This window comes from Nomascus leucogenys, chromosome 1a (assembly GCF_006542625.1).
Source record: "Nomascus leucogenys isolate Asia chromosome 1a, Asia_NLE_v1, whole genome shotgun sequence".
Taxonomy (NCBI): Eukaryota; Metazoa; Chordata; class Mammalia; order Primates; family Hylobatidae; genus Nomascus; species Nomascus leucogenys.
This window is the reverse complement of record NC_044381.1, coordinates 40688358-40702998: the sequence shown is the minus strand read 5'-3', so window position 1 is coordinate 40702998 and position 14641 is coordinate 40688358. Positions and strand designations below refer to the sequence as shown.

Genomic DNA, 14641 nt, shown 5'->3' with positions numbered 1-14641 from the left:
AGAGCAGCCTACACCTGTAAGTGCTTCATTTTCATGATTAGTATAAATTCTGAGAAAGCTATAAGGAAAAATAGCATTTGTTGGGGGGAAAGGCAGTTATTTGCTTTTTTGTTTTTTAAGATTGAAGATCCTCTCAGCTATCATCAGATTGAGAATTGATAGGAATGATCATTATTTAAATGTTACAAAAATTCCTATACAGAGCTGAGGGTTCCAAAATTCAGTAATAGAAAATTAAATTCTAAAATTGCCTTTTCATTTAACCATTAAAATTTTTTTGCAATATCAAAAGCAACAACAGTGCTTTATTGTAATACACTATTTCATGGTTTGTGATATAGTCAACTCTTGACTGTTAACTGGTGTGTCTGGGCCTGCTACCCAGTTTGTGGATTGCCCAGACCCTGTTTCTCTTCTCCCATTTATCGTCCACTCTGTGGTTGGCCACCAGAGGAGGAAAAGAGGAAGGAAAAACCCAGTGCTGACAGTTAGGATTCTTGTTAGCTTTTTCTGATGGGAGGTTTGGTGGGACAAGACATTGAAACCATTAGTTACAATGAATTTTTAAGAATTTCATCTCATCCATGCTTTCTTCGTCTGCCATGTCCATGAATAATTGAGAGTGTTCCATGTGGCTCCTTGAATACCTGTGACAGTGATTGATGACCCTCATTTTTCCTGTTATATTTTTTAAGCCCTTCTCCTAGGTTACCAGCATGAATGTAATTAAGGTAAAATTAGCACTGACCCCTGTGTTTTGAGGAGGGTGGGTAAAGGATGAGAAGGAACTTTGTACCATTATAGTATTTGTCCAGTTTCTTTCTCCCTTGCCTTGACATCCCTATAATTGCCTTAAATTCTTTTAACAGTTTCACATGCCAAGTGCAGAATATAAAAGATGGAAAATGAAGAGCTTTAAAGACAGTATTAGGGGCGTGCAACATGTCTATGATACGTGTAAGAATTATTTTGCATATAGGTAAATATGACAAATTGAAGTAAGAGTCTGTTGCCCAGTAATCAGATGTTGGACAAAGTAACTTTACTGGAATTTTGTTCTTGAGCTAATTGGTCAGAGAGATTAACTTCCATATTTGTATTTCCTATAAAGTCAGAATTTTTTGTCTGTATTTCTCTAGTTGAGGAACTTTGGATGATATTGAATATTTTATTTCTATTGATATAAGAGAATGAAGTTAGAATGTGAATATTGCAGCTATTTTTATAATCAAGGGTTCAGATTTGGGTTCTCCCAATTACCAGCTCTGTGACCTTGAACCCTCTGTGACCCGTCTGTACAAGGGAGTACTATTTAGAGGTGCCTGCATTCTATGTTGTTTAGAGATGGCAGTGAGATAATGAAAAAAGCAGTGCTTGATATATATTTAAGTTCCCCATAAATATTAAATATTATTATTTACATATAACTAACATTTAGGGAAAAAAACACCACATAATGTAAGTTTAAAAAATTTTCAAAGGAAGCAAATTTACACTGCAATCAAGATTTTATTCAGATTGTTTATGCAAGCTCTTATTCTAAGAACTTTTCTCTATTAGATTAATGCTAGTTGAACCGTTATCTTGAAACTATAAATATCATTTAAAAAATTCTTAAAAGTATAATCCTTTAATGTTAAGGCCATTTGATACACACACGCGCACGCGCGCGTGCACACACACACACATACACACACACACACACATACACACACACACACACACACACACACTGTAGCCTTGCTGCATTCTTCCTGTCAGCAAATTTGGAGATTAGTAGTTTTAACTAGGGCGCTTCTGTGCCCTATACATCTGCTGCTGTTTCTTAAGTTTGGCAATGCAGATAGCCGTTTGCCAGGTAAATGGTTTTAAGTTACATTAGTTGTAAAGGTTTGAATCTGGACGTGATCAGCACCAGCCCGTTCCTAAGAAACACCTGCAGGGGCTAGACGTGGTGGCTCATGCCTGTAATCGCAGCACTTTGGGAGGCTGAGGATCTTCCCAGATCACATGAGGCCACGAGTTTGAGACCAGCCTGGCCAACATAGTGAAAACCTGACTCTACTAAAAGTACAAAAATTAGCCAGGCATGGTGTCGCACGTCTGTAATCCCAGCTACTAATTAGTCTGAGGCAGGAGAATTGCTTGAACCTGGGAGGCAGAGGTTGCAGTGAGCCAAGATTGCGCCATTGCACTCCAGCGTGGATGACAGAGCGAGACTGTTTCAAAGAAAAAAAAAAAAAAGAAACACCGTTAGGATGGTGCTGCATGTGCTTACACAGAGGGTGTTGGTGGCATTTTGTGTTTTGACATTTGGATAGCCAGGCAAACAACTTTAGAGCAGCATTTTCTCTCCCTGATCCTTGACCTGGAATCTCTGTTCTCTGGCGTAGGGCAGAGAGAGGGGCACGGAGGCCCCTGGGCTAGAAGCAGCGGAGCCCCACCTGACTGGAAGGGATTTGTGGTCATAATTTCTGCAGTGTAAGGGGCCAGGAGATGGGTGTCCTATTCATTCATGGGCCACACCTGTGCTTGGCCGCTTTCCAACAGGGTCAGCTCCCTCTTTCTGCCTTGAGAATTCTCCCTTTCTGCAGCTCAGAGGTGGGGGTGGCTGGGGTCTAAATGAATCAAGTACATTTTCTCCATTTTGTTCTAGTATGACCTCTCTTCCTCCACTTTGCACATCAATATAAAAATGCATCTAATTCTATCACCCCAGCCCTACCTGCCCACAAGGGAACATTTTTTAGTTCACTTCCCAACAACTACATGGGAAAAAGAGGAGCTGGTGATGTACAATAGGATCCAGAGGTGTAAACACCTTTTATAAATTGGTGAACAGACTTCTCCAGGTTTTGGAAGGTTAACTGTATTGTGAAAATTTTAAAAAAAAGGTTGGGAAACAGTGTTAGTTGATAATAGGGACTGTTAACACAAACAACAAAAACAGCAGATGATTGTAAGTTTATTAGCATTTGGCACCAGAATGACCTTTTTCTCTTTAATGAAAAGCCCCTTTACCTGCCACATGTAGGCATTGCTTAGATTGATCTCCCATAAACATTGCATTCTTGAAAAGCCACCAAAGTCGGAAGACAAAAGCCAGAGCAGAGCTAAACTTTGATCCTGGATAATCCACAAACTAGGCCTTTCACATGCAGATGATCAAGAGTTGACTGTACTCGTGTTAATGTTTCTCACTGCTTATCAGACACTAGAAGCGTGGGCTCTACATATAGAAGGTAGGCACCCAGCACTTAACACTGAGGGAAGTAAAAGTCTGTGCAAATTCTAGTAGTACGTATGGTTCAAGAACCATATTTTTGTTGTCTTCTTTCATTTATAAGCTATCCATTTCTCCAAAAGACATTTTGACAGTCTTATTAATAAGTTGCAATTAAAATCCTTGACATATAAAATAATGTAAACATAAAGTACAAATTTATTTTAGAATGTAATTATACCAAATAATCTTTTAATGTAACTATTTTAAAATGCAGAATCTTAATAGAGTGTTCAGTTTTGACACTCTTTCTGTTAATACGTTACCTGTATGCAGATCTGAAATGTGAAGTGTTATTTCACAAAGAGATTGTGGAGCCCTGGACTCTAAGGAGACCACACATCATTGCTCATTTTGTCACACGTCAGCCTTAAGTACAGTGTTACTCTACACTGCGGAACGCTTTATAAACCCAACTGAAATACTTGAGTATGTTTATAAAATATTCTCTTAAATTCAAATGTGTTAAATCACATAAGTATTTCTGTTCAAATGAGGCCAGTGTTAGGTCAATATAAGGTAATGATAGGACTATTAGTGGTGCTATTTTATTGAGGAATATTCTGTTAACTTTGGAGAGTTTTAGTAAGACATTGAAAGAATTTAATACTGTAGTACTCTTATTCCATAGAAATTACTCTTTTCAATTTAAAGATTGAGAACCTAGATCCCCGAGGAATTCAGCTATCAGCTCTCTTCATGAGTGGAGTAGACATGGCCTTGTTTGCAAATGATGCATGCGGACAGCCAATCCCCTGGGAACACTGTTGTCCTTGGATGTATTTTGATGGGAAGCTCTTCCAATCTAAACTCCTCAAAGCCAGCCGGGAAAAGACCCCACTCATTGACCTCTGTGATGGTCAGGTATGCTGGGGGGCTGGGTGGCCGCCTTTAACTGTGATGAAATAAAGCTCATTGGTTAAATCTGTCATCTTTTGTACCATATTTACCATCCTGTGTTTCAAGATTCTGTTTTAGGTTGGGCCTGGTGCTGAGTGTCACTAAATATCACTTCAGTACCCAGGATGAGCCAAGCTCCTGATATAACATTGTTTCTCATTATTTGTGGTAGTAATGTTCTAAAATTCACCTCGAACGCCAAATTAGTGAATACTAACCATTGCTCCTAGGGGAAATACAAGGTGCTGGGTTCCTTCAAGGCTCTCGTCACATATTTTTGTCAACCAATCAGTATATAATCTTATTTCCTGTGCATTTTCATTAAAGACACCTTATATAATATGGTTTGTTGATTTATTATTATTGAACTCAACAGCCAGTAGCTTCTGTAACACGTATATTCTCTGTAAGGCACATCACAGCCTCCTTATGCATTTAGGAACACCAGACAGCACTTCAGCACTACACTTGGAGACCATTTTATTTGTTTGTTTTTTTTTGGTTTGTTTGTTTGTTTTTTTGGAGACGGAGTTTCGCTCTTGTTGCCCAGGCTGGAGTGCAGTGGTGCGGTCTCAGCTCACTGTACCTCCACCTCCCAGGTTCAAGTGATTCTCCTGCTTTAGCCTCCCGAGTAGCTGGAATTACAGGCGCCTGCCACCATGCCCAGCTAATTTTTGTATTTTTAGTAGAGACGGTGTTTTGCTATGTTGGTCAGGCTGGTCTTGAACTCCTGACCTCAAGCAATCCACCCACCTTGGCCTTCCAAAGTGCTGGGATTACAGGCGTGAGCCGCCGCACCCAGCCGGGGACCATTTTAAACAGTGAAATCACCAACAAAAAAGGACAAAAATGTGAAACACGTGGCACTTAATAAACTGTGAAAAGGATTCTTGTTTTCAGTATGAGCTGAAACAAGAAGGCAAGCGTTGTCTTGTTTGACCTCAGCTGGGGTCAGCGCATCAGGCAACAAAAATTGTTGCCGTGTTCTGCACAAGTCTGCGGACGACCAGAAAACTGCCATAAGTATTGATTTTTGTGATTACAAATAAACGTTAGCAAGTAAGAGAATTTGCAGACAGAATTCATGAATAAAGGGAACCAAGTGTATAGTTGATAGATCTTATTTCTTTAGTGCTCATTTAAATTCAATTAAAACCCCCTGTGGATGGCATTTTCACATGCTGGTCCTTGTCTTCCAGGCTGATCAGGCTGCCAAGGTAGAGAAGATGCGCCAGAGCGTCCTCGAGGGGCTCAGCTTCTCCCGGCAGAGCCACACGCTCCCTTTCCCGCCACCTCCTGCCCTGCCCTTCTACCCCGCCTCTGCGTACCCCCGGCACTTTGGGCCTGTCCCACCCTCTCAGGGCAGGGGCAGAGGCTTTGCAGGTGAGTTGACTGGGACGTGTTCCTGTGGGTAACAGATGCCAGATTCCTGTAAAGAAAGTGCAGCCCTTATAGGCAAGCCCATCTGCTGTGTTGACCTTGTCACTGTTGGTCTTGGAGATCCTGCAGCAGCAGTTCTTCAAGTCCATGAGGAGCAAGTTTGATCCTGGAGATAGGGGAGAGGGACCTGCTGATGTGGATGCAAATGCTGCATCGTAAAATCTGTCAATCAAGCTGAAAACTCTGCTCACATTTTAAGATATATTTGTTTCTCATGTGTAAGGGAAAATAAACCCACCCAGGTCAGAGAGAGCCATCTTCCAGGACACATCTCCCAGGGCCCATCCTGAGCCCCATGCCAGTGTCCTGTTGAACGACCCGCTGCAGGGAGGGTGGCCTTACAATGCTGGTCCCCAGGGACCATGGGCACAGGACAGTGAGGTGATGAGAGGGGCCAGGAGACCCCTCCATGGCAGCTGGAGGAGGCAGGGGCCACTCTGCCCGAATACCCAGCAGGGCCCTAAGTCCTGTCCCTTACACTTCTCCCCTCTCTCTCTACCCCGGGTCCCACAGGCGTCTGTGGCTTTGGAGGCCCCTATGGGGAAACGGTAGCAACAGGCCCTTACCGTGCCTTCCGTGTGGCGGCAGCATCGGGACACTGCGGAGCCTTCTCAGGCAGTGACAGCAGCAGGACTAGCAAGTCCCAGGGCGGTAATTATACCCACCCCTTCCCAGAGCTTCTGCCTGCCAGCACTTCCTTCGCTCCATCGTCTGGCGCCTTCCTTCCTCTACTGTCCTCATGAGCCCCTCCTCCAGCAGAATGGCCTTTCTTCTGGGTCCCCGCTCTGACCCTCATTGACCGCTCCTCCTGAGACTCTGCTCTCAGGTCTCGGCAGCGGCTGTGCTGTGGCCAGTCTCTCCTTTCAGGGTAGACCACTGAGTGTCCACCTAGAACAGAACCTTTCTGTGCACCTGGGTAACCTGACCATCGCCTCGTGTTCATAGGATGAGCTGCTAATAGTGGTGTTTCTTTCCCAAGCAGCCATCTTTTGGTAAAGATTATCATGCTTATATAGAAAATTCTAATGGTCAGAGAACTCCTGACATAAAAAGTCTGTCACAGTTTGTTTCGCAGAAACATTTTTAAACAAAGATCTAATGTTGGGAATATAAACAAGGCAGTTTTACTGTAGATTCCCAGTGCTTCTCTTTGCATTTGTATTAGGCTTGCAAAAGAGGGTCTTAACATTTACCATAGGAAGCAATGTCTTGTGATGGTGCTGTAATTGGAAGTCAGTGACCTGTGTCTTTGTCCTAATCCCACACTTTGGGACTGCAGATCTAAATCTGCCCATCAAGTCACATAACAGGATTAACTGTTCAGATATGATTTTGGAGTCACATTGAGGATGGGCAAGCCTTTCTCTCTTGATCAACAACGTTTTTCCAACTCAGTTACATGGGATAGTTAGGGAGGCCAGCAAGGGAACTGTGCGGAAAGGTGACTCTTGCAGATTTGGCGATGGGTCAGCCCCTCTGTCTGCAGGTCGCCTCTCCTTTCCCTGGTGCAGCTGCATGCCTCTCTGCCTCCTCTGTCCGCCCACCAGCCTCCTGCGGGGTGCTACTCTGTAGGGTGCTACTCTGTTCTGTGACTGCTCCTCATGCAGCTCGCAGCCATGTTTCTTCTCTGCTTCTTGATTTGCTTCAGCTCCTTCTAGTGCCTTGAAACTGAAGCTGGCCCATAGTTGGGATCAAAGATGGAGGGAGAGGGGAGATTGTACTATGGATAGTGTAGGGCAAGAAGTGAATTCTTAGACTGGAAAGATAAAAGGAACCTGCTTCCTGAGTTTCTTAAAATTGTGTCTGGAACTCAGATTTGCACTGCCTAGTATAATAGCTGCTGGCCACTGCTCTGTTGAACACTTAAGCTCTGGCTAGAACGTGTAAAATACATATCAGATTTTAAAACTTAAAATGGGAAGCAGACTAAAATAGCTCATCAATTTTTTATCTTGGGCCAGGCACAGTGGCTCATGCCTATAATCTCAGCACTTTGGGAGGCCAAGGAGAGAGAATTGCTTGAGGCAGGAGTTCAAGACCAGTCTGGGCAATATAGTGAGACCCCTGCCTCTACAAAAAATTTTAAAAATTAGCCAGGTGTGGTGGTGCACACCTGTAGTCTCAGCTACTCAGGAGGCTGAGGTGGGAGGATCGCTTGAGCTGGGAGGTCAAGGCTGCAGTGAGCCGTGATTGTGCCACTGCACTCCAGCCTGGGTGACAGAGCAAGACCCTGTCTTAAAAAAAAAAAAAATCTTGACTACCTGTTGAAATAGTATTATTTTGGATACATTGAGTTAAATAAATTCATTATTAAAACTTCTTTCCTCTGTTTCTTTGTACATTTTTCATGTGGCTACAAAAAAATGAAAGCTTGTTGTAGGTTTCTGTTGGACAGTGCTGAATTGCCACAGCTAACACCAAGATGATAGTTGTTTATTATCCATTCCCACTGTCAGAAAACAAGTTGCTTGGGGCTTTGGTTTTGTTTGCTTATTTTTTTGTTTTTAATCAGAAGTTTTGCTGCCAATTAGCAATTAGAGAATTTTCTTAGGTCAGAAAACTTATAATTTGCAGTAATCAAAAGAAGTTAGTAAATTCTATTTGTGACTCTGCTTATGGAAATTCTAATTTAAAAATACAGTAAGAAATACAGGCTAGATTTATTGATTCTATGATGTTCGGTTAGGGTAGTAAACCTGGAAGTATTCGCCTAAAGAGAAAAACATTATTGAGTTTGCAGATTGCCATCTTGGTAATATAGAAGGCATGCCATATGCACCTGATGACAACACTTTATTGTATCTGTTTCTATCTAAAAAGCCTTGCACATTTGCAGTTGTAACCTAATTCAATTGTCATGGGTTCTTCACAATAGTTTAAAGTCAAACAGTGTGCACAGAGATACACTACATAATAAAAAATTGTACAAAACAGGAGAAAGTAGCTTCATAGTAAATATAAACCAAAACTGAAAAGAAGTTTCTTGCTTGTATCTTTTTGCTATTAATTCTGTGATTGTAAAGATTTTTTGTCTTTTCGTATATTTTTTGTGCAGGAGTCCAACCTATACCTTCTCAGGGAGGCAAACTAGAAATAGCTGGCACTGTGGTTGGCCATTGGGCTGGGAGCAGGCGGGGCCGTGGGGGCCGGGGGCCTTTCCCCCTGCAGGTGGTTTCTGTCGGAGGACCAGCTAGAGGGTAAGTTCTGAGCCACGAAAATGTCTTTTGTATAAATAAGAAAACAGCTTCTAACTTGCTTTTTTTGGAAGTTTAAGTAGGAATGTTTTTATATCATTAGATACATTTTTCTTTAATATCATTTGTATTTAATTATTTAGTTTTTATTTATTTATTTATCTTAAGATGGGGTCTCACTGTCACCCAGGCTAGAGTGCAGTGGCACAATCACAGTTCAGTGTAGCCTTGACTTTCTGGGCTCCAGCAATCCTCCCACTTCAGCCTCCCGAGTAGCTGGGACCACAGTCATGTGCCACCATGCCTGGCTAATTTTTGTGTTTTTGGTAGAGACAGGGTTTCGCCATGTTGCCCAGGTTGGTCTTGAACTCCTGAGCTCGACCAATCCACCCGCCTCGGCCTTGCGAAGTGCTGGGATTACAGGTGTGAGCCACTGCACACGGCCTTTAACATCATTTATAATGTTTGCATAGGATCCCATTTATAGTATTATGTAATTATTTAATTAACCATTATTAAATAATTAACCATACAATTTCCAATTAACCGGTGCCTTGATATTTTTAAAGTATTAGTTTTCAAATCAAATGCATTGGATATGGGAGATGTAGCTCAGGGGTAGAGCATTTGACTGCAAATGCATTGGATATGAACCAAAAAAATAAGATTGATTCCTTGGAATAAATCTTCCCTATGATTATACTTAACCTGTTTATGCCTAGTGTTCCATTATTGGAACGCGATGCATGTGGGAGTTATTTATGTCCTACTGCTCAAGATCTGATTGCAAAAATTCAAAAAATTGCAACTTCCGGCATAAATAGGTTAATTCAATGCTTCATAAAATGTAAGATTGGATGGCTTTAAAATCATTTGATACTATTTTAAATGTTGTCTGTAACAGATTTAAGTGTTTACTGTTGTCCTTTTTCATTCATTTAGGCGTCCAAGAGGAGTTATTTCCACCCCAGTGATTAGAACATTTGGAAGAGGTGGAAGGTACTATGGCAGAGGTTACAAAAACCAGGCAGCAATTCAGGTAAGAAGACAACATGATGTTTGTGCCAGTTCAATGCCCTCAGGGATGTCTCCTGTCTGAGCTTGCACTTCTAGTGCCTGTGCTCAGACAGAAGAGCTGTGAGGGTAATGCTTTAGTTGTCAAGCATCTAACACAGTAACTGGCACATAGCTGCTCACCAAATGTCTATTTCCTAGAGCCCAGATCATTTTGCTGTTAAGTGCCTCTTCAGGTTGTCTCTCCCCTTTGCCATGACCCTGTGTCTCTGGTGGCTTCCTGCCTGTGTGACATGATGGGCTGGGCTCACCTTGGGCATTGCCTAGCCCTGACAGAGCTGGAACAGCCACTTTCAGTTTCTTGTTTTTTTTTTTTTTTCTTTCTTTTTTTCTTTTGAGATGGAGTCTCGCTCTATTGCCCAGGCTGGAGTGCTGTGGCACAATCTCCGCTCACTGCAACCTCCACATCCCGGGTTCAAGCGATTCTCATGCCTCAGCCTCCCGAGTAGCTGGGATTGCACGTGTGTGCCACCACGCTCGGCTAATTTTTGTATTTTTAGTAGAGTTGGAGTTTCACCATGTTGGCCAGGCTGGTCTCGAATGCCTGACCTCAGGTCATCCGCCTGCCTTGGCCTCCCAAAGTGCTAGAATTACAGGCATGAGCCACCGTGCCCAGCGGTCCTGCTATGTTTTTATGTTTTATATTATTTGTCTCAAGGTTCAAAGAAAATAACGATTGCATTGATTCATGGAGAAGGGTGCGTTAATATTTCTGAACTTCAGGGTTGGAAGCTAAAATAGAGGATGTTGTAGGAGAGTATGTGGGGACCCTTGGTTTATGGAGGTCATTTCTTAGGCAAGGGTCACATCTCCATCTGGGCTGAGTGAATGGACTTTGTCATCAACAAGGCAAATACCCTGGTTTTCAGAATAGGAGGGCTAGAAGATGCTGGAAGGTACCACCATCTTTGTTGGGAAGGGGATGCGATGACGAGCTGGAAGATTCCTGTTCTCGTCTGTAAAATGACTGTTTGAAGGTGAAAAACATCCATGTTTTCTTCAGCACTGAGTCAGTCTATGACAGTGGCTTTCAGCCCTGGTGATTGGCCCCCAAGGGACATTTGGAGACGTTGATTGTCACGACTTGGTGTGGGCACTGGATTTTAACAGGTGAAGCCTAGGGATGCTGCTAAACACCCTACGGTGTGTGGGACAGCCCCATCACGGAGAGTGGACAGAGCCATCGTATCATATGCTAAGGTTGAGGAGCCCTGGTCTAATGATAGAAGCAATTCAAGATCTGTCTTCACTGCCTTCACAGAGAGCCATGTCTTTCAGAAAATGTGCTGGATTAGTCTCAAGGACCATTTTTTTCAGAGAATTATTTTTAAATCTGTTCAGAGGAGTGGGGAAGACCCATTCAGAAGAGATATTTCACAAACACATGGCAATTATCAGTGCAGATTTCTTGTTGAGGTTCCCTAGCAATGACTGTATTTCCCCAGTAGAAATGGGATATGTGCGCTGCTGCACGTCACAGGCAGATGTGGGAGACCGTTTGTTTTGTGGCGGTGGGAGCAGTCGCAATTTTAGAGAAGACTTATTGAGGGGCATTTGTTACTTTAAACAATTTAGTGCCATATAAAGGATTAGACAGAGCTCCTGAAGGGGGAATCTCCCTCATTTTCAGGGTATTAACTACAGAGGAGTTGAGGGAAGGGGCCATGGAGGGAACTGACTGAGACAGGTAGAGCATCTACCGCCCAAAAGTCAAAGCAAAGACAGGGTTAGAGGGATCCAGCTGGGCATTTTCTGCTCTTGAATCTGCAGTGTCATTAGGCCAAAATTGGCATCCTCTGTCTTCTGTTTATCAGAAACCACCTTCTCATTTGTTGTCCTTCATTTTAAACAGGGCAGACCTCCTTATGCTGCTTCAGCAGAAGAAGTGGCCAAAGAACTTAAGTCAAAATCTGGGGAATCGAAGTCCTCTGCTATGTCTTCAGACGGGTCCCTGGCTGAAAACGGAGTGATGGCCGAGGAGAAGCCGGCTCCCCAGATGAACGGGAGCACGGGTGATGCCAGGGCCCCCAGCCACTCTGAAAGTGCCTTGAATAATGACTCTAAAACGTGCAATACAAATCCTCATTTAAATGCACTAAGTACAGACAGTGCTTGCCGCAGAGAAGCTGCTCTGGAGGCAGCTGTCTTAAATAAAGAAGAGTAAACTTATTTTTTATAGAGGGTGAAGGATGCTGGAAGGGTAAGGATTTAGGAATATCTGGAGAGAAAGAGAGCCTGCAGTTATGTACATTTTGTCCTTTCCGTAAGAGAAAAATGAGGACTTTGGAAATTCAGATCCCTCTTTGATATCGGAGATTTAAACAACACATTTTTAGTTTTAACCAGTTGTAGTCAAAATGCTACAATAAAACAAAAAAGAGAAAGAAAATGAAGAGCATTTGACTCCCGCACTTAAAATGAAGTACACATAAAGTTTAAACTGGTTATGACAAAAGCCTATAGTTGTATTTCTTGAACTATAAAGAAAACAAATTTTGGCAGTCTTTAAGTATATATAGCTTAAAATATAATTTTTAGCATTTGGCACCATATGTATGCCATTATATTTGATTTTGCATTACTGTTTCACAATGAAGCTTTCTTTAAGGCTTTGATTTTTATGATTATGAAAGAAATAAGGCACAACCACAGTTTTTCTTTCTTAAATTTCATCACTGTTGATGTGGTTATTTTGTGTTAAAAAAAAAAGTGCAACTATCAAAACTAAAAAATTATAGAGTAATATTGCCGTTCTGCTGATTTTAAATATACAATACATCATACATACTTTACAAGCAAGTTAAATGGAGATAAAGTTGAAATCATAGAAGATGCAAATGACCTTTCAAAATCAACACAATGTGTTCTGAAACTTTCGTGACTAATACCATGCATCTGTGATCAATGAACTATGTGGTTTTGAATCGGATGTAGACCATTAGTGCTACTACTTGAGCTAAACTTCTGCATGGTTCATAATTTTTAAAGTGTGTAGTTAATATGCATGTTATCGTCCTTTCTTCCATTCTTACCAGTATGTGCCCATTTGCAAAACAAAAATGCTAATAATCAGTAATAGTCCTATAAAAGATGTTAACTCTGTTTAGTCATTGACTGATCTTGCTCTAACCTTAAAATTTTGTGATTATTGACCTCTGTTGCATTTATTCTAAAGCCCCCCAAAAATTATCTAGCCGTTTCGAATATCAACATTACCCTGGTGTATTCACTGCTGTATGCATTATTGTTCTTTGTTGCTGTTTTATGCCTTCATATTAGCAAATATGAAATTCTGTGAAAAAAAAAAAACCCTTTGATCTTAAAAAAAAAAAAAAACCACCCCCCCCTTCTGTAGCAGGAAACAAATTGCTTGTTCTTGAGAACTTTCCCATCAGGAATTTAGTAGAAGCAGGTATACTTCTATCATTTTGATGTTTTTGTTAATGTTTCCAAACAATGTACTTTAAAATCAGAATCACTTCTTATCGTTTTCATATACTTCTGATGCTCTTCATCACATTAGTGATCAGAAATGAGGTGTAATTCCCCAACCCCTGCCCGCAAGAGCTAAGTAGGATCTTACTGTAAGTTGAAGGGAGTTTTGCCCTAACTCATGGATTGTGCAAGAATGAACTGCTGTTGGGTTTGATTGACTGTCGATGGATTGTGGTGTGGTGTATCTGAAGGCTATTGAATGCAACTTACAATGCTTAATAAAAATCTTTATTCTTTTAGTATAAAGTATGGCGTGGCTTTTAAATTCACTTGTAAAAGCTAATTTTATCGAGGTTTAATTCAAATCGAAACAACTACTGAAAAGATAAGAAAACCAAGGTTTAAAAATATTTTACCTTTTCAAAGAAATTCCAGGTTTCCGGCTTAGAGGAACATTAATATATGATTAATTTGTTTGATAGCTTAGTTTCAAGCAATCAAGGGGATAAAAAAAATTCTCTCTGAGAAAGCAGACTTACAGAAAAGGTTTTCTTAAGCCCCGAGGAAGCAATAAATTTGACTCTACCACGTTTTAAAAGCTGGATGTTACAACTATAGTCCGTTTTTCATGCCATCCTTTTGACTGAAGGCTCTTCTCTGCAGCCTGATAATGAGGTCCCGGTACCCAGGTCCGCCGAGCGCCTGGAGAAAGCGCCCCGTGCTGCCCTCTAGCGGGGGATGGCGGGCTAACGGCGCCGGAGGCGGCCTGGAGAGCCGCGGCGATCCCGCTCCAGGGAGGGGCTGGCGCTCGCCCGGGGGCGCGTTTCCTTCCTGTGGAAGGGCGGGGTGGGGCCTTGCGTGGCGCTTCCCCGTCCGCCACCGCGCAGGCTCCGGTGCGCGCGCAGCCCGCGAGGCGGGGTCGTGTCGGTGAGGTCAACTCCCAGCTCTTTCCTCCCGGCGGCCGAGACTGCGCCGCTGAACGTTCTATGTGCGGGGCCAGCGCCGGGCACAGCAAAGACCCGTGTGCCCCGAGAGGGATCGAGCAGACCTGGGAGCCCGAGTCCCAGCAAGGCCCGAGCCGAGCCAGTTTCTCCAACTAACACCCTGAGAGCACTCTTGGTCCTGGCTGTTCAGACCCCAGACGAATTTACCCCTGTTTTTTATGGGGTGGGCTTTCAGAGTTTGAAGGAAGTGAAGCTAGCCTCACTCACTCCAGGGCCTATTCCCACCCTGACTCGCCCGTTCCTGACTGTGGCCCGCTGTTTCGGGGCCGCGGCTGAGTCCCTCTGCGCCAGCCTCCTGGTGGCGGGCCTGC

General features: G+C 42.7%; 1 protein-coding gene across 3 annotated transcripts in view; it reads left to right on the top strand.

Annotated features, from left to right (window-relative positions):
• Positions 1-13632, top strand: part of FAM120A (family with sequence similarity 120A) — a 114962-nt gene extending 101330 nt beyond the window's left edge. The window contains exons 13-18 of one of the 3 annotated variants that reach the window (XM_030801748.1): positions 3938-4147; positions 5383-5566; positions 6137-6274; positions 8679-8820; positions 9760-9856; positions 11744-13632. In XM_030801748.1, coding sequence (XP_030657608.1) covers positions 3938-4147; positions 5383-5566; positions 6137-6274; positions 8679-8820; positions 9760-9856; positions 11744-12055 — 1083 coding nt within the window. In that variant the 3' untranslated portion in view covers positions 12056-13632. The remainder of the gene's footprint in view (positions 1-3937; positions 4148-5382; positions 5567-6136; positions 6275-8678; positions 8821-9759; positions 9857-11743) is intronic. The other 2 variants (XM_030801780.1, XM_030801821.1) reach the window with 2 other exon arrangements.
• The last annotated feature ends 1009 nt before the right edge of the window (positions 13633-14641 follow it).